The 26977-nt window shown below is 44.6% G+C and overlaps 1 protein-coding gene across 3 annotated transcripts in view; it reads right to left on the bottom strand.

Moving 5' to 3' along the window:
• The window catches only part of SYNPR (synaptoporin), a 175261-nt gene that overhangs the window by 60250 nt on the left and 88034 nt on the right, over nt 1–26977 (bottom strand). The window contains exon 1 of one of the 3 annotated variants that reach the window (XM_037905527.2): nt 17393–17760. The exons of the other annotated variants lie outside the window; for them this stretch is intronic. Within the exon in view, the coding sequence (XP_037761455.1) occupies nt 17393–17416 (24 nt within the window). The 5' untranslated portion in view covers nt 17417–17760. Of the gene's footprint in view, nt 1–17392; nt 17761–26977 lie in introns of those variants that run through there. 3 annotated transcript variants of the gene reach the window in all.

Genomic DNA, 26977 nt, shown 5'->3' with positions numbered 1-26977 from the left:
AAAAATTGTTTTGGTGAAAGCATTGGTCTGAGTACCTCTCATTAATGGGAATTTGCAATATCAGGGGCTTCATAAATCTAAAACAATTGTTTTATTTCATAATGATCAATTTCAGAGTTTCGAGGACACTCCTCTGAAAATGCTGGTGCTGCCCATTGTTAGAGAGAGGATACCGGACTAGATTGTCCCATTAGCTGATCACATCTGGCAATTCTTATATTTCTATGATCATTCTATTGCATGAACTGCATTAAAACAACTATAGTAAGCCACTCTAGAACATATGTTAGGTTACATTTAAAGTAAAAGGCCAAGACTTCCCAAAAGTGAGACACCCAACCTCTGAAAAAACTCAAGCATCCAGAAATGGAGGCACCAGAAATCAGTCATTTTCCGATAATTTTGGGCAAATGCTTTAGAACAGAAGCACTTTCTAGAGAGTAGAACATTCTCCTGTAGACCCAGGAATCTCAGTAACTACACACACTAACCCAGGGTTAGATAAGCAAGGTAATGTTTCAACAGGGTACATTTAAACAGATTCTGATTCTCACACTAACAAGTTACATTGCACTCATGCTGAGGCCCCTCTATATTTCTAGGGCATGTTAAAGTGGCCTTAGCAAAAATGAGACTCGAGTACATAATTCCCAGATAATGATATGGGGCCAGATCCTGAGTGCTGAGTGTCCTCAGCTCCCGTTAGATACCAGTCTCAGGTCAATGGGAATCTCAAAGGAGATGCTCAGCAACTTACACATCAGGTCCATACTGGGCTGGATTGTCTTCTATACCTGTTAGCTTGGTGTGAGTGCTACTCTAGTGGAACATCTCCTCAACTCAACTCCTTTTGTGCTCCAAGAGCTGACTCCATTGCACGTTCTTCCCCCTCTGCCTGGGGCCCAACTGAGGTTCCCCACCTGTGAGGGAGCAGCTCTGTGAGCAACCAGGATCCGAGCAGGGTAGCAAAACCCTGCCAGCCTATTGAATACAATACAGCTTGGAGCTGTACTAACTAGGTTACATCTACCCTTGGAGCTAGGGGTGGGATTCCCTGCTCGCATGGCCATACCCGCACTAGTTCTCACTGAACTAGTGCACTAAATAGAGGAGTGCAGCCGCAGTAGCTTGCCAAGACCAGCCATCGCAGGTAGAAGCCTGCCTGGACCCCATGACTACATACTCGGCTAGCTCATGCCACGGCTCATTGCTGTCTGTACTTATACTATTTTTAGCAAGCTAGAACAAGTATGTCTACATGGGTTGGGACTCACACCCTAGCTTCAAGTGAACATGTAGCCCATGTCCTTGGTCCTCTCCCTAGCTGGGGGACCTAGCGAATAGAAGCCATGACCTCTAGGGGGCAGTGGAGCTGTTCAACAGGGCAGAGGCCCTTCCTTCTAGGTACCCCACAAAGCTGGGAGAACTTGCCAGCTGCAAACTCTGCTGATCATTCTATGGTCATTGTCAAAGGCCCCTTACGTCAAAACAGTGACTCACGTTTCATGCCCAGAGAGGGGAGAAAAGTGCCCACTTATTCATCCATGCAGGTTACCTGTATTGCAGGTGGCAGTGTAGGGGACAGCATAATTTCTGCAGGGCGATTTCTCTCTCTCCCACATAGTAAAGCCTTAACCCCTTCCTCCTTCCCTCAACACACAGGCCAGCACTACTAAGTCAGCACAGATGTATTAGGACGGGTGCAGATTACATCCCCATTGAGGCGAGGGACCATTTTGTGATCTTAACGCACCCCCAGTGCAGGGAACCACAATACTGTCTCTGAGCTAACTACGTGCTACTCCTTACTCCAGCCTTCAGTGCTGTAAATTTTAAAATGAAAAAATATTTAATTTGGTTCTTAATGGAAGGATGATGGGACTGAAGTTGGGGATGGTCTAAGTGAGGAAAGATGTTACAATAATTTAGCATTACTATACTTTAATCCCAAGAAGAGAATTTTCTCTTTTCCTTTGAAGAAAATCATCTTTCCTAATCATCTTTCATTGATTATTCTAAAAAACCCATTTACCTCCCCCACAGAATGATATACTAGTCCTATCTCATTATACTTTAATAGAATAAAACCCAGCTGTACACTAGAAGATTAGATATGCAGTCTTTGAGGTAAAGAATATTGTTCCTTCAGACGGCCAGACAGAACTCTCTGTACCGCTTTTCCTATTAAGTTCAAAATGTAATGTAAGCTAATGAGATACATTTCATCATTCTGTATTTGATGGACCAGCCATAAAATTGAATGTTAATGCTAAGGTGGCAGTATACACAGAAGAGTTAATATGCAGACAATAAAGGCATACTTAGAACATATCCTAAGAACATCTTAGTCTTACGGAAATTAAACAAACATAAAACAAACCTAGTTAAATTACACAATATGTATAAAACAATAAGCTGTTTCAGTCCTTTCCCTAACATATATAAAACGCTCACATTACCCGAAGACTTGTACAAGCTCGTGCTCCATTTTCTTCCCTTTCCTGCACTAGTGGTTTTCTACCCAGACACCAACACACAGTCTTCCAAAAACCCCAGATCTATTGACACACATTGTAGATACATTTAGGAGTACAGGAGATAACTACCATATATACAGGTTTTAGAGTAGCAGCCGGGTTAGTCTGTAAACGCAAAAAGAAAAGGAGGAGTACTTGTGGCACCTTAGAGACTAACCAATTTATTTGAGCATAAGCTTTCGTGAGCTACAGCTCACTTCATCGGATACATTTTGCATCCAATAAAGTGAGCTGTAGCTCATGAAAAGCTTATGCTCAAATAAATTGGTTAGTCTCTAAGGTGCCACAAGTCCTCCTTTTCTTTTTACCATATACAGTGATTCCATTGGTAACTATGCTGGGGTATTCCACAATGTGTTGGAATTGAAGTGTTCAAAGAATGAAGTTCATTGTTTTTCAAGACATGAAGCACGGTAGAAGTTACAGCTCTTCCCATGCAATCATGACAAGCACCTCCTTGTGTACTGCTCTTTTAAAAAGATGAAAGCAAGGGTTAAACACTGTAGATTTGCACAGTTAGCTGCTGAATACCTGAGGTCTCGATGCACACCAGGAACAGGAACGCTTCGGTGGAGCAATGAAATTATTCTGGAAGCTGAAAACTTTTCCAAGCACTAGTGCCAGACCAGTGACCCAAAAGAAAAAAATTAATGTACATTGCTAGAGTCTGTGTTAGGGCTAAGTCTGAAATATTGCACCTTCTATCCCACCAAACCTGCTGCAATGTGGCCATTTTGGGTGGGTTGGGGGTCAGTGCAGCCCCCAAGTAGCAAGATTTTTCCATTTGCAGTTACTTCTGGCCTTCTGATGAATGGCTGCTGCATTCTGCCTGCGCGTTCGCTATTTTAAACTGTCCACGTAGGCATCCAAAAGGCCTCTGAATTGGTAGCACCATCCTTCTGCTTGTACATTAGCCTGAGCACGAGATATTAGCCTCCCATGCAGCAAATGCAAAGGGAAAGATCGTCTCCTAGGCCACTCCCAGCCAGTCACAAACCTCCTGGAGCCCTCCTGGACCAGAACTGCAAATGGAAATCTGCATTGGATCCAAGTTACTTCTAGTGTGCAGTGTTTTCTCCTTCTGGGGTGTTCGTAGGGATCTCAGATTATGGCAGAATTGAATCCACCACTTGTCAAACTCCCTGGGTGCTTTGGAATGAAAAGTACGATAGAAAGGTAAAATATCATGATTGTGGATGGCTAGCACAACGCTAAGGGCTGAATAAAAACCAAATATATCCATGTCCTTCTTGCATAAATCCAAATCCCGTGGATGGCAGCTGGATGTGACAGCAGTTTGTAAATATCTGAAAGTTGTAAACGTTGGAGAGGCATAAAGCACTGTTCAGGATGCCACAAGAAAGGATGAGGAGTAATGGTATCAAATTGCTCACAAACCTTATCTGGCAATGTAGAATGGAATAAAATATTTTCTTGTTCTCATCTTAAGAATGTGACTATGTCTACCAAGAACAATTCTGGAAACTCCATTACTGGGAACGGACACAAAATAGGCTAACTAAGGCACTAGGTGAATATCCAGGAAGGAGAGCGCTAAATACTGTTAGACTCACTACAGGCCCTGTCAGCTTTTTCCCATATCTAGAGCCAGGTTTCCAAAACATGGTTGCAGCAGTTGCACCTGCGGAAATGAGTGCATGCCAGTTCCATGCACCAAACCCTACATTTTTGTGCACAAACTGGCATCTGCACTTGAAGATAGGAAGTTATGCAGGTACTTCCCAGTTTGGGCATCTGATCAGTGTGGGGGGTTGAGAGCACAGCTGCTCTACCAAGCTTTGGGAATACAGCAACAGTGTGGGTTTCATTAGTGTTATACAGCTGTGCTTTTGGAAAGTCCGGTAGGCAGATAATGTCCCCAGGGAATGGAAACTGATGGGTGCTAGAATCACTTCATTATCTATTTTTCTTTGTTCTCTCCATTAGCTTCTTTTCATCTCGCCCAGCATTATCTTGTAGTTTTGTTAAAATTTGATACCAGCAAATGTACAGAACAGAAATGATGGGCAGTGTTACACTAACTAGAAAATGCAACCCTACTAATCTCTGATGACTACAAGACATAGCATGGGCGAAAGAAAGAAAAAAACTCCCAGAGTCCCAATGGACTAAAAAGTTATGATTACAGGAAAGGCCACTGTCCTTCAATCACAGTGCATTATTTATGATCTAATTATTGCTTATTGGCACCTTAAATTATACTTCAGCAAAGATATTTCTGGATGAGTGAGAGGGAATTAACCTCATTATTGTCCTGACAGACCACCATGGCAGGGCATATTAGAAGCCATTAATATCTTCCTTTTAGCTGTTAGCATTACTGAGTCGGACAGCTTAGTGGCTTGGTGGTGTTTGCTTTTTTCCATTTTTCCCCCATTTATCAAGAAATGTATCATTTGACATTTTTTTCTTTTATCAAGAAAGCTTACGACAATGTATGTAGATTACATATATGGGGTCAAGGAATCTAGAACTAGATTAAAATGCAGAACATGACCTCTGCGTAAATAGCTTTGTGTTAATAAAATGGTACTGTAGGTACAGCCCCTTTCATCTGAAGATCTCAAAATGATCTACAATCATTAAAACAATTGGACTTCCAAATAGCCCTAAGACATATCTGCCAAGATTCATAGATTCCAAGGTGAGAAGGGACAATTGTGATCATCTAGCATGACCTCCAGTGTATCACAGGCCAGAAAACTTCCTCAAATTAATTCCTAGAACTTTTAGAAAAGCATCCAACCTCAATTTAAAATATGTTGTGACAAGGTTCTTCCTTTGCCTTGGTGGGTCCTGCGCTTATTGGCGGATTTGCTCACCTCAGAGATTCACGGCAGTCCTCAGTTTGGCCACTTTTGCTAATGGCTCAAACCTGCTGTTCACTCAGCTAACCTCATCACTGGCCAGCCTGGGAAAAAGGAAGGAGAACAATCTCCGCAGTCTCTGCTGATCCACCATGTGGGTCAGGGAACAGCCCAGAGACCTTCCCCTCTGGTGGAACCCACAGTTCAGGTCAACTCCTCCTGTGTCTGACCAGGAGTTGGGAGGATTTGGGGGGAACCCGGGCCTGCCCTCTACTCCGGTTTCCAGCCCAGGCTCCTGTGGACTGCAGCTGTCTAGAGTGCCTCCTGGAACAGCTGTGCGACAGCTACAACTCTCTGGGCTACTTTCCCATGGCCTCCTCCCAACACGTTCTTTATCCTCACCATAGGACCTTCCTCCTGCTGTCTGATAATGCTTGTACTCCTCAGTCCTCCAGTAGTACGCCATCTCACTCTCAGCTCCTAGTGCCTCTAGCTCCTCGCATGCACGCCACAAACTGAAGTGAGGTCCTTTTTAAACTCAGATGCCCTGATTAGCCAGCCTGCCCTAATTGATTCTAGCAGCTTCTTAATTGGCTCCAGGTGTCCTAATTAGCCTACCTGCCTGAATTTGTTCCAGCAAGTCCCTTCTTGTTCTGGAACTGCCCCTGTTACCTTACCCAGGGAAAATGGACCTGATTAATCTGGGACTAATATATCTGCCTTCTAACACTCTCCTGTAGCCATCTGGCCTGACCCTGTCACATAGGTCAGTGATGGAAAATCCACCCTGATCTTTGGTCAATTGTTCCTACAGTTAATTACTCTCACAATTAGAAATTTACACCGGGTTTCCAGTCTGAATTTGCCAAGTGATACTCATCCTCCAGTGACAGACCGGAGTCCCCAACTCTGCAATGTTTTCATGAGTCTTACGATAGCTGCAGGGCTGACTGAGTAAAGGTATGCATGTTAACAAGGCGTGCTGGGGCACTGCTGAAAGAGGGCAGAGTTAAGGTTGCCTGTGAAATCTTAAATCTCATTTCCTGGTTTTCAGAAGTTTGAGTTTTATTCTACAAGAGGACAACATAGCACCAAAGCAATCTTAACCCTGCGTTCATGGAGTGTTTTGCTATCTTGCCACCCTCTAATTATCCCTCCCCTCCCAGAAAGCATTCACACATCTAATTCCACACCTCCACCCCAAAAGAACTCTGGGGGGTGCAGGCAGATTGGGGTGCCCTGGCAGAGCTGTGGGATACTCTGCACCTCCCTCATCCGACCACCCAACCTCTCCCTTACCACCCATCCCAACTACCTTCCTCACCTCACTGCAGTCTGTAATGGCATGGCACCCACCTCTCATGAGTGCCCCCTTCTGGTCGGGTGTGTCTGCACTTCTCTCAGTTTATGGTGACACATTCTGGCAGTTTCTAGGGACTCAGCCCTCCGGCCAAGTCACTCACAGTCTGTACAGAACATAATTCAAAACAGACCCCTTTCAGGGTATTAGTCCAACAATGTCTTTAAGTGGTCCTTGCCCTGGTAGGGGGCCATGCGGTAAGGGGCCAGGCCCCTAGGGCTTCCTCCCTGGAGACTGTTCATCAACTCTGGTCTGTTCTGGGTCCATCTGGGCTTCTTATCAGTTCAGATTCCCTTCTGCAGGTTTATCACTGTCCAGTTGTGGGTCACTTCCCCAGTGGCTTATGGGGGTAAGCAGGTCCGCCCACTACTCTGGGTCCCAGCCCAGGGACACTAACAGTAGCAGTACCTGCTGCCATGTCCCTTTAACTAAAGTGCTTTCAGTTTCCCCTGGGCCACTTCCCCACAGCCCCAGCCTTCAACAGTGCTTCACCCTTACCTTGGGGCTCTTCTGTGTTCAGGCCCAGAAGCTAGCCAGGAGCTCTCTCTCACTCCCCTGGTCCTTGCCAGCACTGAGCTGTCCATGGTTCTGCAGTTCCCTTTGGCCAGCCAGGAGCACCAACTGCACTCCTTTAACTCCAGCAACTGAGTCTGGTCTGCACTGCGGCTCCTTTTGTTAAGGCCCGGCTTGACAAAGCCCCAGCTGGGATGATTTAGTTGGGGTTGGTCCTGCTTTGAGCAGGGGGTTGGAGTAGATGACCTCCTGAGGTCTCTTCCAACTCTAATCTTCTATTATTCTATTATTCCTTTTATATTAACCTGCAACCCTCTGATTGGTTAGTCCCTTGCAGCACCCCCAGATTGGCTGCTTCCTGGGCAGTCTCTCTAGGTAGCCTGAAGGACTTAGCGTCACTGCTCCTTTCCTGGGATGGGTCTGGCAGGATCCTGAAGCCTCCAGCAGGAGGCCTCTGAGCCTAGTGCACTCCTCATACAACCCACATCCCTCTCCCTATGTTCCCCCACTGCTCCACCCCCTATTACTCCTCTCTTCCCAGGAAGCATTCACATGACTAGTTCCCCCCCCCCAAAATACTTTGATTATATTCCCCCCCCAACCTAAAATTGCCACCCATAACTCATAAATTGTAGCAACTTCCAGTTACTCAGTTCAAAACATCTTTTGTCTTGTCAGGTGGGGACTTATGATTAACTTGCCCGTAGGCTATGTCCACACTCAAGATGCTACAGCAGTACAGCTGCACCGCTGTAGCACTTCAGCGTAGCCTCTCACTACAAGGACAGGAGGGGTTCTCCCATTGCCAAAGTTAATCCATCCCCGCAAGAGGCAGTGGCTAGATCATTCTTCCATCAATTGATTCGTCCATCAATCTAGTGCTGTCTACACCAGGGATTAGGCTGGCACAACTATGTCTCTAAAGGGTGTGGATTTTGGGTGTAGCTACGCTGATGTAAATTTCCAAAATAGAACACCCTTTAGATGTTAACGGGAGGGTGAGTTTACAACAATCAAGTGGTCTGTGATTCATCCAGTCATTGGTACCTCTCTTTTAACAGTATAAGGGCTGGTCTACACTAGAAAATTAGATGAACCCAGCTATGATGCTCAGGGGTGTGAAAAATCCACACCCCCGAGAGACGTAGCAATATAGATCTAACTCCCCCCAGTGGGACAGCACTAGGATACCAAAATAATTCTTCTGTCAACCTAGCTACCCCCTCCTGGGGAGGTGGATTAACTACAGTGACAGGAGAAACCCTCTCATTGTTTGCAGTGAGTGTCTACATTGACGTGCTACAATGACACAGGTTGCAGCCTTTTAGGATAGACAGTCTCAGGCAGCAGAAGTAAACTGGGGGCGGGGGGCGCTATAACTCAGAAATCCTGGGTCAAATGACCCACATTTGGACCATTAACACTACCCCATACCTCCATGACATACTCCAAATTTCAAAGCAATCCAATTAACCGTTCAGATTTTAGAGCACTTAAGAGTCAAGCTTTAGTTTAAAGCATATAAAATGGGAGGAATGGAAGCCCTCTCGCCAATTCTCTGTATTGGCAAATACACAGTGTAAAAAGGTACAGTTTGTTAAATGTCGTGTTCAGTTTGGGTTCCCCAAAGATTTAGTGAGTGCCATGCACTACCTTGGGTAAAACTCAGTCTCAGACCAGTTTGTCCCACAGCTCATAAGTAGTTTGATCTCTAGCTCAATGGGGGAGGGGAAGACCACTAGAACCATTTTTTTAAAAATCGTTATCTCCAGAACCCTTCAGTCAAATGACTCCAAATTTGGGTCACTAACCCTACCCTGAGTCTTCCTGAGGCACACCAAAATTTCAAAGAACTCCAACTAAGAATGTTGATTTTATTAGAGGACTTATAAAAGTTGACCTTAAACAGATGTCGTGATGCAACCCTAACTACTCCCACACCACTATAATTAGAGCGGTTCTCTAGCAGATGATTATGATCAGCTGAATTCCACCCTAAGGCTGAATAACACGAGAAGCACGGGACTGCCCTGACTGTCTGAGACCAGACTGGGAACAGTCAATGAAGTTATTTCAAGTGTCCAAGGGCAGTGAGGGAGTAACAGAATACTCTTCTTGCCTGAACTGATAGCCAAGTTCATTGCTCCTCAAGGACAATGTGCTGCCAACAATGGATATCCCATTGATGTCAGCGGATGTCGTATGTGCGGAAAAAGGATATGATTGCAAATGAATAAATACCCTGAAGCAAACCCCAAGTACAAAGCCAAATAAGCAGATGCCTCCATTATTTGGAGGACTTCTATTTTCAAATAAGGGTTAAGAATTTCAAACAGCAGGACCCAGTGCTCCCCCACACAGTGACCACAATGGGTCTAACTCATTGACCCCTTTTCCGGCACCCTAGATCTTTGTGAGAAGGGTTTCATCACTCCCTGATGTCCCTTCAGCTCTCTACAGAAGAACACCTCTCAGGACAAAGTGTTCCTCTCCAATCCGAAATTCAACTCAAAACTAGGCCTGCCGCGCAGACCACCCTCATGAATGGATCTCCCCATGTGGCTGGTTTGAATGGTGCTCACTGTAAGATTATCGCCACCATGCCCATTATTAAGCCAGAGAGGTTAAACCTAGAGGGGTGCAAAACAACCAACTTGAACCTTGCATTCACTCAAGATCAGCTTGATTCCAAGTGAGACCACAGCTCAGCAGTGCACCAGGCCTGGGAGCATCTCAGCAAATCTGCATATGTCTTTGTTCTGTCTGTTCTAAGGCTGGCTGCTCACGGGCAGCGACATGGCAGAGTCCAGAAAGTTGCCTGGGATATGGCCATTTCCCTTAACTCTGGAGAGTTGAACCTAGCCCCAGGTAGTCTGGGGGGCCAGGTGGAAGCCATGTGACCATCTCGGTCACAGACAGGCTGGGTGTAGCTGAGCTCTCTGATCCAGTTGAAAATAAGGAATGAACAGGTTAAACCAGAATGGGTAGATTATCCCACTGACAGGAATGGCTGCGTGTGCTGGCGAAGGACGCAGAGAGAGGGGGAAAGGGCAAAGAGTGAAGTGCTATTTTGTTTTTTGCCTTTGGCAAAATCTCCGCAACCAGCTCAATCAAAATGGAAACAATTTTGCAGGGCACAGGCCGCGCACAGAAACTCAGCAGCAGAGCGTGGCATGTGTGTCTACCCGTGGCCTGGTATTATTAACTCCATCGGTTAGTGGACACACGTATATCATGGAGAGCGCTCTGGGGGTGTCCATTCTGCACTGGCGTTCCCATGACATAAGGAGCACCTCTCCGTTCTGACTCTAGAACATGGCACTTGTCCTGCCCCGCCAGGTCAGCTGAGCTGCAGGGTCAATATTCACAACAGCCCTGTGCTGGATGCAGGGAAGGACAGAATTGAAACCTGCTAATAAAATACAGGCACCTGAAGCCACTCACAACAACATTAACACGCTATAAAGGCTTGGATTCTCCTCTGGATCCATACTGTGCTTAGCACAGAACAAACCCTGCACCATGGGAACTCCCTGCTGGCCAGCAATGGCCCGAGCTGTGCAAAGTGAAAATCTGGGCCTAAGTCTTTTAAAACCTTCCTCAAGAGGTTGCCCAAAGTGGGGATCAAAGGCCCCCTCTCTCTGCAGCACACAGGACCAAAGCCAAAAGCGGGTGGCTGGGTGCTGGTGTCCTACACAGTCATTGCAGGGATAGTGACTAGCCCCACAACAGCAATCTGGGTATGCTTGTAATACCCTTGTATTCCACCAGCTGCACATTGGTCATGACACAGAAGTATCTAGCGCATGCCGGTTGCATGATTTCTTCCCCTCCCCTGACACTGAGAATCATCAGTAGAACATGTTAAGCACGTTCATGGAATGTGACTCCAGCCCTCCCATCATGCTGGCACCAAGCACAGGAGTGCCAGAGTTTGGGAGTGTTCTCTAGATTTTACAGGCAAAGCTTCCCTGACTCCTGGCTTTGTATACCCATAAAACAGAGCAACTGGGAGGTGAAGCTTGAGGCTTGAGACAGCAACTCAGTGCACCATTATTAATACCTTCAATTAGGGGAACCTATTTCAGCCATATTTCATTGCTCTTATCATTTTTGAAGCCCCAAAAGCACTGATTTCCGGCAATGATTTCCAGAGGTTAATTCTGCATATGTGAAAAGAACCCTTCCCTTTTAGCAGTTTTCACAGAGTTTAAGATCAGAAGGGACCACCAGATCATCTGTCTGACCTCCTGTATATCACAGGCCATTGAATTTCACTCATTTACTCCAATATTGAGCCCAATAACTTGAGTTTTGGCTAAAGCACATCTTCCCGGAAGGCATCTGGTCTTGATCTGAAGATATCAAGAGACGGAGAATCCACCAATTCCCGTGGTAGTTAAAATTTTGTGCCTTATTTCAAATTTATATTTGTCTGGCTTTTTTTTTTTTGATTTTGCCACCTTTCCATTTCATTGACTGTCCCCTTGTTCTTGGGTGAAGAGAGAGAGTCTTGAGCTACTTCCTTTAAACCATTCAGCATTCTGTATATTTTTATCATGGCCCCTTTGGGGGTCATGGATCAGTGTTCACATTGCACTCTTTGTCGGTACCTGGCCCAGCCCAGGGATGCTAATGATCTAACCAGCAGACCAAATTCAGTGATGAGAATATGTTTCAAGCAAAGAAAATTTTGCAAAATTAAAACTTTTTTCCTCCTGTATATCTCAGCCCCTCCTTCATCCACTCTGCAAAGAGATTTTCATTCTTTTCACTCTCAATATTGCCTTGTAAAGCTCAAAACTTGACTAATTTTTAAGCAGAATGATACTAAGAATAATGGGGTTCTTAAAAATTGGAAAAGTTCCTTTTATCCCCTGCTTTTGAGGCTTTATATACTGCCTGCTTACGTCACCCCTATATCCTCCACAGCTTCATCCTCACGACTTTTCTCCTAACACATCTTCTTGGTCTCTTTCTCTTTCCACAGATTTTTATTCAGGTTTAATATTTAAAGTTGGGGGAGGAAGAAAAATCCTGCAGCTACAGTAGCTTGTGAACACAGGAAATATGGCAAACCTCCCACCCTCACTTGAATTCTCCCTAATTCTATTATCATTTTTACTTTCTGTTTTGAAATATTTGCAATCTCAAATAATCAGACTTCCTTTTATTTATTCTTACTGCTAACAGTCGTGCATTTTCTTTGCTGCTTCCCGATATGCTTCAACTCTTGCCAGATATGGGAAAGAGCAAGAACTTGTTTAAAACCAATAATGTGTCAATATGGGCTTCTCTGCAATTGAGCATGCTGTAAATTCAGAAACAGAGAAAAGCTAATTACAGTGGTTCTCACTAAGAGAAGATGATAGCCAGTGAGACACTTATTAGCACTTATTATTTGCCTTATGGTACCATCTAGAGGCCCTGATCAGGGACCTATTGTTCTAGGCACTGTACATACTAAAAGATATTACTATGAAATTGACCCATTTTAAGTGAAATGTGCAAATACGTGGTTTTTCTTCCATCAGTTTCTGGTTTGTTAATGCCACAACAGGAGGTTGAGTTATCTATCTAAGGCGGAGTACCTAGCCTGATGGTCCCATGGTCAGGAAGCACAGAGAGGGTTAAAGCCACCCAGCTGGACTGGGTGCATAAAAGCCAGAACCCCAGGATCTGGGCACAAAATGTATATACTGACAGTATTATTCAACACTCAGGTGAAACTCCCATTGATGCTAACAAGGATCTTTCCTACACACCAACTCTACGCAAGTGTGATCACCTTTTTACCCTAATCTTCCAACTCCCTCATATGAAATCAGTCAGTTAATGAGTTGTTGGTGCCCAGATGTTAAAGGCTTGTGAGTGTATTGCAGTGCATCAGCTATGTTTATGCCAAAGTGCTTGGGAAGGTTATTGACAGTTGTGTTCATTTTAAAATTAACTCACCTGATAAATATACCAAGCTTCAACGATGTCTCAGGCCTTCGACAAAACTGGGAAGTTGAACGTGATGAGAGGGGAACACAGAAGGGAGAGGACTTTTATAGCACCCTGAAATCTCTGTGGGCCCAATCCTTCACTCCCACTTATTGAAGTCAAGAGGAGTTCAGGAGGGACTTAAGGACTGAATTCCACCCCATGGGACGCGCACTGTCCACCTTTGCAAATGAAAGTCAAGTGGGTGTTAGAAAGAAAATCGAAACAAAACATGAAAACAATGTACAAAAATAAGGAAGTATTGAACAGTTTCACTAGTCTAGGTAGGTATGTGTATACACACCATATGTGTGTATATCATACACACAACACAGGGGAGCTCCTGCAGGGCCAATGCTACTCCACCTCCCACCAACATATGGGGCAGGAGATAGTTGCCACCGTCTTCCCCAGGCTGTCTATAGAGTGTGTGTGTCGTGTATGGCTGGGGTGAGAATGCACATGATGGGGTGTTGCCAGATAAACGTTTTATCTGCATGCTTCCTTGACAGCTGCATTACTCAGGACTAATGGAGCCAGGAGTGAATTATGCTCCTGATCCCATACAGGAGCCCATGAAACCTTAATTGCACACAACATTTATTATTTGTGTTGTGGAAGCAATTAGAGGGCCCCATCAGAGATCGGGGCTCTGTTGTGCTGGGTGCCGAACAAACATACAAATGTCCCAACCTGAGGTCCCAATCCAAGGCCTTGATCCTGTAATAAGAACTCCATGGGGGCACACGGTCTGTTCATGTGGAATCCATGCAGGATTGGGGCCTAAGGGCCCAATCCTCCAAACACTTATGCACGTAAATAACTTACTCAATACAGAAATACTACCAATTTCAATGGGACTAATGGACAAGAGTCACATCACTCACCTACCTAAATGTTTCCAGGATAAGGCCCTGCCTGCTGTGTATGCCTCATATTGTAGGCAACAATTATCTGAGGAATTGTAGAGTTGAATATTTTGCTATTGGTATTATTTGCATCTCACCAGGCTCCTTTAGTTACCACGCAGTCAGCTGGACAGGCATCAGGGGAACAGAAAAACCTAACTAAAACTTTAGAAACCTCCACAAATTGCCCAAATACTTCCCCTCCTCCCCCATGCAATCAGTGAGAGAAAGCGTGACTCTCACAATCCCAGTGACATAAACTTCACATTTATATTTTGGATGGACTGAAGTATTGAGCTGTTAAGATGGCCCTTATCTAGGACTGAATCCTGATCTGCACTTCAGCTCAGGGGAATTTTGGGGGAAAGAAAGTAATATTTTTCCTGGCAGCTGCTAAAAACCACTTAGAAGTTTGAAAAATGAGAAGCATTCACAGTGGGGATAGATTAGCAGGAAGCAGACCCAGCCCCCCTCAACTGTTTGCCAGTAGATAAAGATGAAGCACTGTCAGAGATTACAGGGACAAGAGTGAAATGTGCTGGACCACACAGATAAATTAAAGGCTGAGCAACAAGTCACTAGCACTGGATATTATATATCCAAGAGCGCCGAAGGAAGGGAAGAGCAAAGCGGCTGAGCCGTTAGCAAAACTATACAATCTCATTAAAATCAGCCACTGTGCTGGAAGAATGGATACACACACATATGGTTATGTATGCACACCCATCATTATACATATATGTCTATATAGCCATATCTCTCTCTATAATGCTACAGATCGCCAGAAGCATGTGTGAGCAAGTACATGATGGTGTGGAGTGCTATACAGGTTTTAAAGGATGAATTTGGGACGGTAAAGAATGTGGTGACTGACCAAGCCATGAGCGAGCTGTGCAAGCCGTCTCAAAGCGGGCCAATAATACCTCTATAGGACTCCACTCCTTCATTATTCAGGATATGCCACATATCTTATAGAAACACTCATTTAGCACGGCTTCACAGACTTAAAAAACGATGCGTTGGACCACGTCTTTTGAACCCCAGCCCTTGGAAACCCAGGTGGCTTAGTAGCCAGCTGTAAAGGACTCAGTGAGAGCCATGAAAACCAACCCAGAGAGCTTTTCTGTACATAAATTCTCGTGACTTTCACTTGATAGAGTAGCCAGTGGCTGAAAAGGAATTAATTATCTTTTGACCCCATATATATCCCTGGAGGACAGGGCTGCACAGAATTCATGGAGCTTACTCTAATGCTACCCCTGCTACTGCTGTTCTTTGTACAGAGATCCTCAGAGAACAGGGCTCTCAATCGGGTGTGTTTCATGAGCCTTATATTCAAAGGAAAGGATAAGCCGAGAACCCCCACTGTGATTAAATATTAGACATTTGATCCTAAGCTCTAGATATCCTTGCTTCTGAGGGTATTCAAAGTGCCAACCATGTCTGATGTTTCACATCACCAAGACTTTTCCCCCCCGATTGCCACCCAATGTCCTCTTTGAATATTACCTTTTTGGTTCACCTGGCTTTCTGCAGCTTGTACATGATTTGTGCTACTGACCCCTCCCTAGCAGAAGAAACAACGATTCTGAAAAAAGTGACTGGATATTTATTTTGATATACACCATCTTCTACAACCTTAAGAAATGAGTCTTCTTGTACAGAAAGAGTGCAGTTATGGGAAAACGGGCAGCAGGTATAAACGTACACAGTATTTATAAATTGCTAACAGGCTAAATATTCAAAAGTGACTAAGAATGGTATACATTGGATCATTTTCAAAAGGAATCAAATCTGATTGGGTTTGCCCAGCTTTTGCTTGTATTTTTCAGTGTCCTATACACGACATCATTTCTCTTGTTAAATGTAAAGGAATGTGTCCTTACAATTGCATTATTCCAAATCAATAGCAAACCCTACAGCTCTGAGTGCAAGTGGCACAGTGGCAACCTTCGGAAATGAATATTGATTTCTGCGTATACAGGGGAAGAAGGAATGAGTAACAAATTCATCCTGAAAAACGTTTAAATAGCTTCAAAAGCAGATTCTGAGATTGCAAAGCATTTATTGCCTAATTGAATTTCTTTTCTGAAAGAGCTCACCTGAGACTAATAGACACAGTATCTTAAACTTTCACTACAAATATATAACCTCACCTATGATTATCTGACATCCTATCAAACTCTGCTTTCATTTCCATTACCAGAATCCCTCCCTATGACTGATATCATGATAGTAATGAGCTTATACCAGAACTAATATTTTGATATTACAAGCATGTATTTCTTCATACATGTTCTTATGACAGCAATCAATCTGTAGCTGTATAACAATTATCAGGACTTTTTCAAGACTTTTGGGACACTAAGCATCAAATGAAGAATGACTCATATTTAGCTAATTCTAATATGAAAGAGTCATGGGACCAATGCATGAATTAATTTAATGCTACAAATTCAGACGTTTACCATGCAACCTCATCAATCCAATAATGGTGAACATTTTTTTATTTTGCTTAGGTACATGGGCATCATCACTGTTTATATTGCCCCATCCAAGTACATGGCACTTTACAGACAAATAAAAAGACAATGTCTTCTTATTTACAGGTGAGCAAGGAGGTATATGAATAAGACAGAATGCTAAGGAATGAGGCAATCATTGCTATTCACAAGCTGGAGCCGGGAAAGCAACAGTATACCAACTTGTGTAATGACCTTACACTCTGCAAGAAGAAAGCTGTCTGGCTCTTTCCTTTAAAGATTACCTTAGTTTTCATTAATACATTTGTAAAATCAGCAACACCTCCTTGCTAATCAACAATATTTTTCTTACATATTCATAAAAGTACAGTCTGGTATCCACATGCTTCAGTTCAATCAGTATTAACCAGTTCCTAATGATTTAAAAAAATAAACCCAAAAAAACCCTCAAGCACAGCTGCACTATTTTTTAAAGACTCTTCGATTTGAAATGCCAAAAGTAAAATGCTCAATCACAATCCCTTCCCTATTACAACCTCACTCCCTCTACATTATAATGAAGTGCAGAATAAGTTTTCCAACATAGTTTTCCCCACTATGAAAAGCAAAATATAAAATGGAAATATCTTCATGTACATGAATTTCAGGAGAAACACAGATCAGTGGGGGTCAGAATGTGAATGAAAAGAAACCAAACCAGATATAACTGGAGATTTCAAAATCATCTAACCACCCCCCAAAACAGTACAGTTACACACACACATTTATATAAACTTACCGGAGCAAATATCACCATACACATTTACAAAAGGATTTATAATCCAACTTCCCTCTCCTGAAATAAAGCAAAGGTTGTCTCATACTAAAAATAAAGGCTCCCAAAAAGCTTCTCAGTAGAGAGAGCACCAGCTCCTTGTCTCTCTTTTTATGAAGCAAATAAGGAGAGCAAGAAAATCAATGCTGAGAGAAAGTGAGATGATATACCAATCAGGCAGCAGCCTCAACCTTATTTGCAGAGGGATGGCAAAATGGTCATATTATTAGACAATGACTACACACAGGCTAAGTAAAGAAATTGAATACTTTCCCCTTGGTGGGAAGAAGAATGCTTTGTTGTGGTGTAGTTACCACTATGGTGTGCTATAAAATGTAGCTCATTACTCACCATAGTAAATGCAGGATTGCTTTTTTTTTTTTTATGAACATGCTATAGGAAAGAAGCTCTCTCTCTTCTCTACTGGGTTTGTGCTAAGACTAAAGGTTGATTCAGATCAATGATATTTTAAAAAGAACACTTGGTAGGAGTCATGATGTTGTTAATGGGGCACTTTGGATATTTACCGTATCTAGACAGATCTATATTCTGTCGATCTGCACAGATTCTCGCGTACATTAAATACATAGAGGAGCCCAGTCGTGAAAGTGCTGAGCACCTCCAATCCTCCTGGGCTTTAATGGGTGTTGAGGTGTCCAGTACGTTACAGGGTTGATAGAACTTATTTTTTCTTGAGAGCTTCTCTTTGGTATAAGAAAAGTAGGAAAAAGTTCTATTCAATTCATCGTCCAAAACCTGAAATATTAATCCCGTACCTGTGCCAACCAGATAAAGGGGGAAAGATAGCAAGATTGTATATTAATTACATCTGACAAACACAGAGACCAGCTCACAGATTGGATACATGGGATTTTTATAGCACTTCCATGGAATTCTCTTGGAAAGAGGAACACGATGTACATCTACACTGCAATAAAATACCTATGACAGAACTGCGGCTGGCCCGGGTCAGCTGACTGGAGCTCGGGCTGTGGAGCTGAAAATTGCAGTGCAGACATTTGGGCTTGGGCAGAAGCCCAGGGTCCCAAACCCTGCAATGAGGGTGGGTCTGAGGGCCCAGGCTCCAGCCAAGCCCGAACGTCTACGCTGCTATCTTTAGCCCTGCAGCCTGAGCCATGAGCCTGAGTCAACTGACCCAGGCTCTGAGACCTGGTGCCACACGTTATATTGCAATGTAGCCGTACCCGTAGTTCCCCATGCCTTGCAGCACCGGGCTCTGTCCCTCCACAGCTCACCATTCTTTGGCCTAAACATCAATTCCTCACATTTGTTCCCTCTCCGCGGTTAAACAAGGGGCAAAAGGAAAACCAGCCCACAGCAGTGGAACTTGCTACACTGAGCATTTTATTTTATCCCTTGCTGGTTAACCTTTGACAGGCTAAGTATAAAGCGCCCGTGTATCTTGTCTTTTTGGGCAAAGGACTTGGTTCAGTGCTTAGTCTGTGGGGGTGATTCTTCAACCGTTCACCTTGTGTTGTCATTTCTACCAGTGCATAGTGGGTGTAAAGGGCTCCCAGATCACAACAGTGGCATTTTGCACCGACCCCAATACTGAACGGCCCTTTCTGCATGCTTCTCCTCCATCTCGCACAAGGGCCTAGCACTCCCTGCACCTTCGTATTTGAAGTCTTCACTGTACACTGCAATAAACATACGCTGACACACGCTCCTGTGACTTTACAGAAAAACAAGGCAAATTAATACAAGAAAACACAATCTTTTATTTGAGGACAAGAGATGCATTGTTATATTTCACATAGAGACGTCAACTGTGTGACGACAAGTCTGCAAAGCTAGATTGAAACCCATTTGCTTTCAAAAGCTGGACAGGAGAAAGTTCCAGCACAGGGGAGGCACTGGGCTAGATTCTGTTGTGTTCCACCAGTACAACTCGACTACTGACGACACTGAGAGCAGAATTTGAGCTACCATACTTTGGCCATTGATTTTACATCAGTATAACCCCACTAACTTCCCAGGGTGGGTTTGGATTTACACTGGTAGGAATGAGAAGAGAAGCAGGACTTCTCTTTATTGGGACATTCTAGAGGACAAAAATGAAGGAGGTTGCCCTAGTTGGATGATTAGATTTAAGCTACTCCAGCCATGCACTCTCTCACAGGCCTGATCTTAAGTCAACCCCAAACACAGTGGATACCCAAAAGTTTGTTGTAAGGTAGGTATTTTGCCTACCAGACCCTTCCATGTGAGTGATGCTGCAGTCTGTGATGTTGCCCTTTCGGCGAGCATGGCCCATGAAGGTACAGAGCTTCCAGGTTGGCCAATGACATTATTATTTATGGGAAATAGAGTGTGCAGAGAGTTCTCTTGCGAGAGACTTTACAATGCAGCTCCAGTGCTTGGTGTATTTAAAAGGTAAGTGAAGTATTTGACCAATGAGATGTAGGGTGGTAATTGGAGCCCCAGGCATCCAGATAAAACAGCAATCTCAACTCCTGTCATCTGCAGCACTTGGGAGCACTCAAATTCCACTGCATCTTCAATCAGCACACTGAACGGCTTTGTAATCTGGAGCAACGGATTACATACTGAGTGAATACAGGTTTTGACAAGGATCTAAACAGTGCAAACGCAGAAAGTGCATTCTTACTTAACTAGACAAGTGATCATTTTAGGACATGAAAGTAGTGGGTGTTGGGGAACAATTCTTTCCTTTCCCCTCCACCCATAGGAGTTTGGGGCTTTATCACTTCTCTGTGTTTCAGAGATGGCAAGGCAGGAAAGAGAGAGGGAAGTAGAAATTCTATATGACCCATTTTGTATGAACGTAACCACACTGAGGCGTAGTGCCAATGCACTGTATCAACTAACGAACGCACACAGGACAATACATAAATGGCATCGTATATGGCATTCAAGATGGACTGAAAATGAAGCGGCTTTCCTGCAATATGAACAGCACAGTAATAAAGTGCAACACAGGGATATTCAATACGATGTGAAAAGATGACCCAGGAACACATAAAAGTTACCATCCAAAATCCCCACTGTAACTGAACGGGGAATAATCCATGTCCTTCCACTACTATTTATGAAGCTCTCTCTGCCACTCCGCCTCATACACAGTTGTTCAAGGCTTTTGGAGGATACCCAGTCTCTTGGGTTAATTGAACTCCCAGCTGAGATCTCTTGCTTGTGCATGCTCTTTTCCACGATGATCATGAACAACTCAGTTTTCTTGCTAGTATGAAAACTGGTTGCATTTTAAAATGCTTTGGTCCATCTTACAGCTAGACTCCTGTTGCTTCATGGAAAGGCATAAGAAACCTCAGAGTGGACCATTATGGAATGAGCTGTTTCTAGGGAAAGGCCTTCCAGCCCCTGCCAGTTAGTGGTTGGCATTGTATTCCTTCTCAATATCCCATCGAAGACTAATTCAGCTGGAAATATTGTGAGAATGCTTTTCTTTACATGACTTCTCCAGACAGAGCTGTCCCGCCCATATAACAGACTAGGGTAACTGCCCTGGGCCCCGTGCTTTGGAGGCCCCCCATGCTTTTGGGGGGGAATGCCACGGGGAGGTCAGGGTGGCCCAGGAGGCTAGCGGGGGGGGCGGGCTGGTGCAGGCAGCAGGGGTCGGATCTGCACCCCGAACTCACCAGCCTGGGCATTTATTTCTTGCCCGCAGCCCCCTGGGCTCGGGCTCAGTCTCTGCGGCTGCACCAGCAAGCAAGCTGGCCCCAGCCCACTCCTGCTCCGCTGGCTCCCGGCGTTCCCTGACACCGCAGAGTCCTAGCACCCCCCAACCACTAGTGCCAGGGCAGGCTGACCCTGACCCTGCCCTTCCACCTCAGACAGACCCTTCCCTTTTCTGGAAGGACCCTCTACCAGCACAGGGGGCCCCCTCGCCCCTAGCACAGGTGAGTGCCAGCCAGTAGTCTCCATCATCCCTCGCCCGTCGCCCAGCACTGGTGTCCCTCCAGTGCCCCACACCTCCCGCTTCCACTGCCCTTTCTCCTCTATCCAGGCACTGGGTGGGGTCCTTCAATGCCACCTTCAGGCCAGCACCAGCCCTTATCACCCCCCTGCCTCAGGGTCCTCCTTGCCTTTCAGTTCTCCAGCCTTGGGGTCCCCCTCCCCGCAGTACCAGGACCTGGGGTCCCACAACTCTGTTCTCTCCACCACCCACCAGGACTAGGGTCATCCATCTGCTTTTCTGCCTCCTAGCCCCCTCCCATCCACCAGAGAAAATAGATCTTAGATCCCCTCCTCCATGCTGGAGGGTCCTGGTTCTCCAGCATTAGGGCACATATAGGCTCTCCAAGAGCCACCCAGTTCCAGAGACATGCACTCTCAGTGTTGCAAATGTGTAATTACAGTTTTAAAAAATCCACGGAGGGTAGCGAGACCATGGGTACCTGGGAAGTGAGTTTGCTGCAAGGAAGTCCAGGAAGGTGGATTTGAGAATGCAAGCGGTGCGACACTAATTGTGATTGGTGAGGGTTTTTTTTAATCATATGAACTTCATTTTAATTATAAAAAAGAACTACAATATAACAACATTATAATTATACAGCTGGGCGTTATCAATATTTAACCTGCGGCCAGCAGCTGCCCTTGAAGTTCACTGTGACCAGATTTCACCTGTATAAAAATGTTACAGGCTGATTTGCCCTGGTCCTGCACCCCCCCAGGGACAGCCCTGTCTCCAGATAATGTTATGTTCAGGACAGATGCCCCAGAAAACACACACACACACATATACTGTTAAGGAGGCATTTTACAATGGCTTCCTCTTGCCCATTTTAAGTTAAACTCTGGAAAAAAAACCATGAAATTCCATTATATTTGAAACTTCAACCCTGAAAAAGCTCAGACCCATTCTTGTAATATGATCCCAACTCAGTGTCAGTTTTCCCTGGGGTGAGAGGTTCCCCCGCTCTAGGTTGTTTCACAAGATACAGATCAGTAGTACACAGGGAAATTCTTGAAGGAGAAAGTTTATTTGGACTGTAAGTTCCTTATTTAGACCACAATGCTTCCAGGGAATCTGCTAGCATGGACCCCAGCATCCAAGCAGAGTCTCACTGAAGCTCCCATTTCAGGACGGGGAGCCTTTGGTTGTAGGTTCCTTGGGTCAGTTACCATAAACCTAAAAATGCTCCTCTTAAAGTCACTGGGAGCTTTGTCACTGATTTCAATGCAACTGGGATAACACCCCTTGCCTCGTTCCTGGCCTGTGTATACCTAGCACATTGTAGATGCTTGGCTATTACGTCAAACTATCACACAATCTCCTTGACTTTCTGGATCCACTGCGTGAAAGTCTGAGATACCATGCCTGAAATATATACAAACACTGAGCCATTTGCCTCAGAGGGTTAAAGGAGGCTGCAGTCTGCTAAGAGAATGGGCTGATGTCTCAGCCTCGGCCATGAAAATAATGGGGCGAAAGTATTAGTTCACTGAGAATCGCTGGTGCAAATAACCTGTGAGCCTGCAGAATATTAAAGCAGATTCTCATCATGGTGGGATGTATTTCCATACTTCCGTTTAGATTTTTATTTAAATTTTGCAAAGACGTTAAAATTAATTAAGTCTGAGCTACAACTGGAAATCATTTGCCTTTCTGTTGGAAATGGGATCTTTCTTAAGGAACATTCCCCCATTCATTTCTATATGCAAACATCGCAGAGAGTTGATCAATCTCTAGCTTGTTTCAGAAGTTTGCAATGCTAATGAGAAAACCAATTTCGACATATTATGTAAGCTGGAGTCTGCGGTAGAGATTCTTGGCATGCCAGATGTAAACACAGACACCCTCACGGATCCACTTTAAAAGGATTTGTAAATGAGCATGTTGCGTGAGCATTAGGGGGACTGATTCAGTTGACTTGAGTGGCGTTACTCCTGATTTACACCAGTGAAAGAGTCAAGCCCTAGATTCAAAACAGTAGTGGCAATCTGAGACGTGACCACACTTTTGTTCTAGGTGGCGCTTGGAGAAGGTTTGGGCGACAATCTAGTGGATCGCATACAATTTTACAGAACCCTTTTGGGTACTTCTATACTGCAAAAAAACCAAAGCCAAACTAAACCCCAGAAGTGAGCCGCGGAGCCTGGACCTACAGATCTGGGCTTGAGCTATGGTGCTAAAGATAGCCAGGTAGCTGTTCCAGCTCAGGCTCTGAAGCCCAGTGTGGTAGGGGGGGGGAAGGGTTCAGAGCCCGAGCTGAAACAGTAGTAAGGCAATTTTTAGCAGGATAACGCAAGCCTCGCAAACTCCAGCTTGTAGACTCAAGCACCGAGACTCATTGCCACAGGTTTGGTTTTGCTGTTTAATTTTTAATTTTTTTTTTAAACAGCCTAGACGTACCCTAAGAGTCTGGACACCAAAAATCCTACCAAAAGGACTGGGTGGTAGGAGGAGGAATTGCTCTGAGGGTAGGTGAACGCAGCAGTTCATTGTGGTTACAAAGAGGACTCGGGGAGGGGGGGGGTGAGATGGGGGGGAAGGGGGACAGACATTTATTTTGAGGTTTGCCCTCTTGATCCAGAGCTAGGGGCAGGAAAGTGAATTAAAATCAACGTGCATTGAAAAGGACCTACTTGGATTTAATGGACGCAAAGGGGGTTAAAATCAAATCTCTCATCTGCACCATCCAAACCATTTACTGTGGCCCAAAAATGGTATATTCTTGCCAACCAATATAAAAAAGCAGCTGTAAATGTATACCGGCATGTATCCTTCCCCATACCTCTGATTCAGAGCGACTCCAGAGTGACTTGCAGATTTAGGATTAAAACACCAATTTAAAGTTGAAACCTGAAGTTTATGGCATGGAAAAGAAATATATATATACATATAGAGAGAGTTGTGCTACATTGTCACACTCATGGATACCACTGAACCTGGGAGCATGAATCTTGATCAGAATATTGGCTGCATGTGTCAAAGATCCCATCAGGAACCACTCAAAAGGAGACCTGGCAGTTGATCCCGTCAGCATCCTATTGCAATGTCAAGTACCAAAAAATCATTAATCACACCTTGTTCTTTTGTGTTATTCAGCAAAGAGGGAAAAAATACTTTCTGCCTCAAGCCAGCCATCTTATCATGAGCTTTAAATCTTGACTGCAAGCCTTCTTCCAGTCCCTTCCCTTTATGCTGCTTAGAGCTTTGAATTTATAAGCTGTTGAAATTGTGCTGGCTCATCAAGTTCTGCTCTAAATTCCAAACTACGCAATTGTTAAAATAATTCATAGTTTTAACACTGCTACTGGTACAACAGAGAATTTAATGTCGAGACACAAAATACTAAGAGAGAACCCTTAAGTAACAAGGAGAGCAGCCAAAGTACAGGCAGCAATCGGGACAGAAAAACCACAGGAAGAGGAGATGCCCACACAGCTGTAGACTGCATATTCTTCAGTGCAAACACCACAACACTCAATCTCCGCAAGAAAGCGGCAGTTGTTTGGGTGGGGTCATAAAGGTAAGGCAGCAGCCCTTGCACCATTGCAGATATTCCTGGGGATGATAATGCTGGACTGGTATGAGTCCAACTTCTCTTAGGCTGACGTTTATACCAGTGTAAACCATCCTCACTACTGGTATCTTGGTGGACAATCTCAGGGAAGAGGTCAAGGAGCGACCTGGCATTGAGGCTTGACTGGGCTTAATGAAGAAGCAATGGTGTGGAGCGCAGCCCTTGTCTTGTCTCCTAAAAGCAGAGGAAGAGCTCCCATTTCTCTGCCTTGCTGAGCGGAGGTGCGTTCCCCAACTGCTCCCCCCCCCCCCCCCCCCCCCGATGGCGTGCTGAGAACATCTTCATCCATGGTTCAAGTAGCTGCAGACTGGACCTCCGCTTACAGGGAGCGCCTCCAGGATCAGAGAAGAGGCCCATTCATGGGCAAGCTCAACACCACCCATGCCGCCTGCATCTACTCATGCTGTTCTGTGCAGACTGCAGTCGACAGAGCTGTCCATCGGGTACCTTTCCACTGCACTAAATTCACTGCCCCTCTAAACAGGGAAAAAGCATCCCGTTCCATTAGTGCACTGAATTTAATTGACTTGGCATATTTGCAAGTAAGGGAGACAACTTGTGGCCTACAAATTCTTGAACAGAGGACAGGATTGAGTGGGAATGGGTGTGCTAACTCCTGGCCAAAAAAAAGTGTATTTAGGAGGATTTTTGAGGAGTTCCAGAAAATAGGATTTAGGAGCATGGCTAATCTCTCCACTTATTTTAATGGACTTGTAATTATTTTTGTGGCACGTACCCATCAAAATCTAGCAGATAATCAGCATAAATAGATTTGAAAACCTACTCATGTCAATCTGAACATCCACTGTATTTCTGAAGTTCAAAACAGTGCCACCGACACCTCATTATTATGGTTTTGCTCCAAAATTTTGCCTAGCCCGTTCCCATAATTAAGTCCCTTCTCTGTATTTCTTAAACTTTTGGCATTTTAAAAAACAACCTAGAGGCCAAACAAGCAGAGGGCGGATGAAAACCATGTGGAATAAGAATTAATCAGATCCATTTCTATTGTATTTTCCTGAAGGTATTTAAAAGTAAAAAACCGAATTACTGTCAACTGTACTTTAAGTTTTCAGCGATGTAGCCAGCAGAAAGCTGTTATTAAAACTACTGTATAATTGCCTCCTTTACTCTCCTTCCCACATGAGCAGCATTATTTTACTCACAGCCAAAATCTCACAGTATTGGCTTCATAACAGAGCCTGTCAATCAGATGCCACCAGATGATGCCAGAAAAAGAAAAAAACCTAGCAAGAAGCTGTGTCTCTTCTCCCCTCTCCCTCCATGCTTTTGGGGCTCAGCCTCGCCTTTTATACACCCACTAGCATGCCAGTTCAGCAATGCTCTTCCAACTGGGCTGAAGTCCCATGGACTCCAGCTGGACTTCATTTCATGCACGGGCTTTGCTGAATCGGGGCATAAGAAAAAAAAATTGGTGTTATTCCCCCACGATTAGAGTAGTATCTCATGCACAAACCCATGCTTAGGCATCTGAATCCAAATAATGGACCTGAAATCCATGGGACCCGTGTGCGCTCAGCATCCCCGGAAACCAGGCCACTTATTAGGTGCCTTCATGGTGTGTTAGCTCTTTACACGTTCCAGTTTGAAAGTTGTGGCCCTTGTTCAGAGTCATGCCTGCTTCTTAACTATTAAGCCAGCCTTTCTCCCTCTGCTAAATCTCAGGCCTACAGCTCTCATCCAGCCAGGAGATTTTGCTGCTGGAAGCCAGGAAGTCTTACTTTCCCTGTGGACATTATTATATATCCTTCACCCCGACCCTGACCCTTCATTTCTTGCATGCCCAAAACTCCCCCTGCAAAACAGGTGTGAGAGATTGGGCTGGGCTCCGGCTCCCCAGAGAGATACCACAGCATTCTACCTGAGTGACCCCAGTGTGCCAGCTACAGCAGAAGGCAGCTTTTGGAGTCATTACGCACTGGAAAATCAGAGTCATCTCCATTCACTGGGATGATAGGAGAGCACAGAGGGTCGGAGTCTATAACCAAATCCACAT

The sequence above is a fragment of the Chelonia mydas genome, chromosome 7 (assembly GCF_015237465.2).
Source record: "Chelonia mydas isolate rCheMyd1 chromosome 7, rCheMyd1.pri.v2, whole genome shotgun sequence".
In the NCBI taxonomy this organism is placed as follows: Eukaryota; Metazoa; Chordata; order Testudines; family Cheloniidae; genus Chelonia; species Chelonia mydas.
Note: the sequence above shows the minus strand (reverse complement) of the source record. Positions and strands in the feature narration are given on the sequence as shown.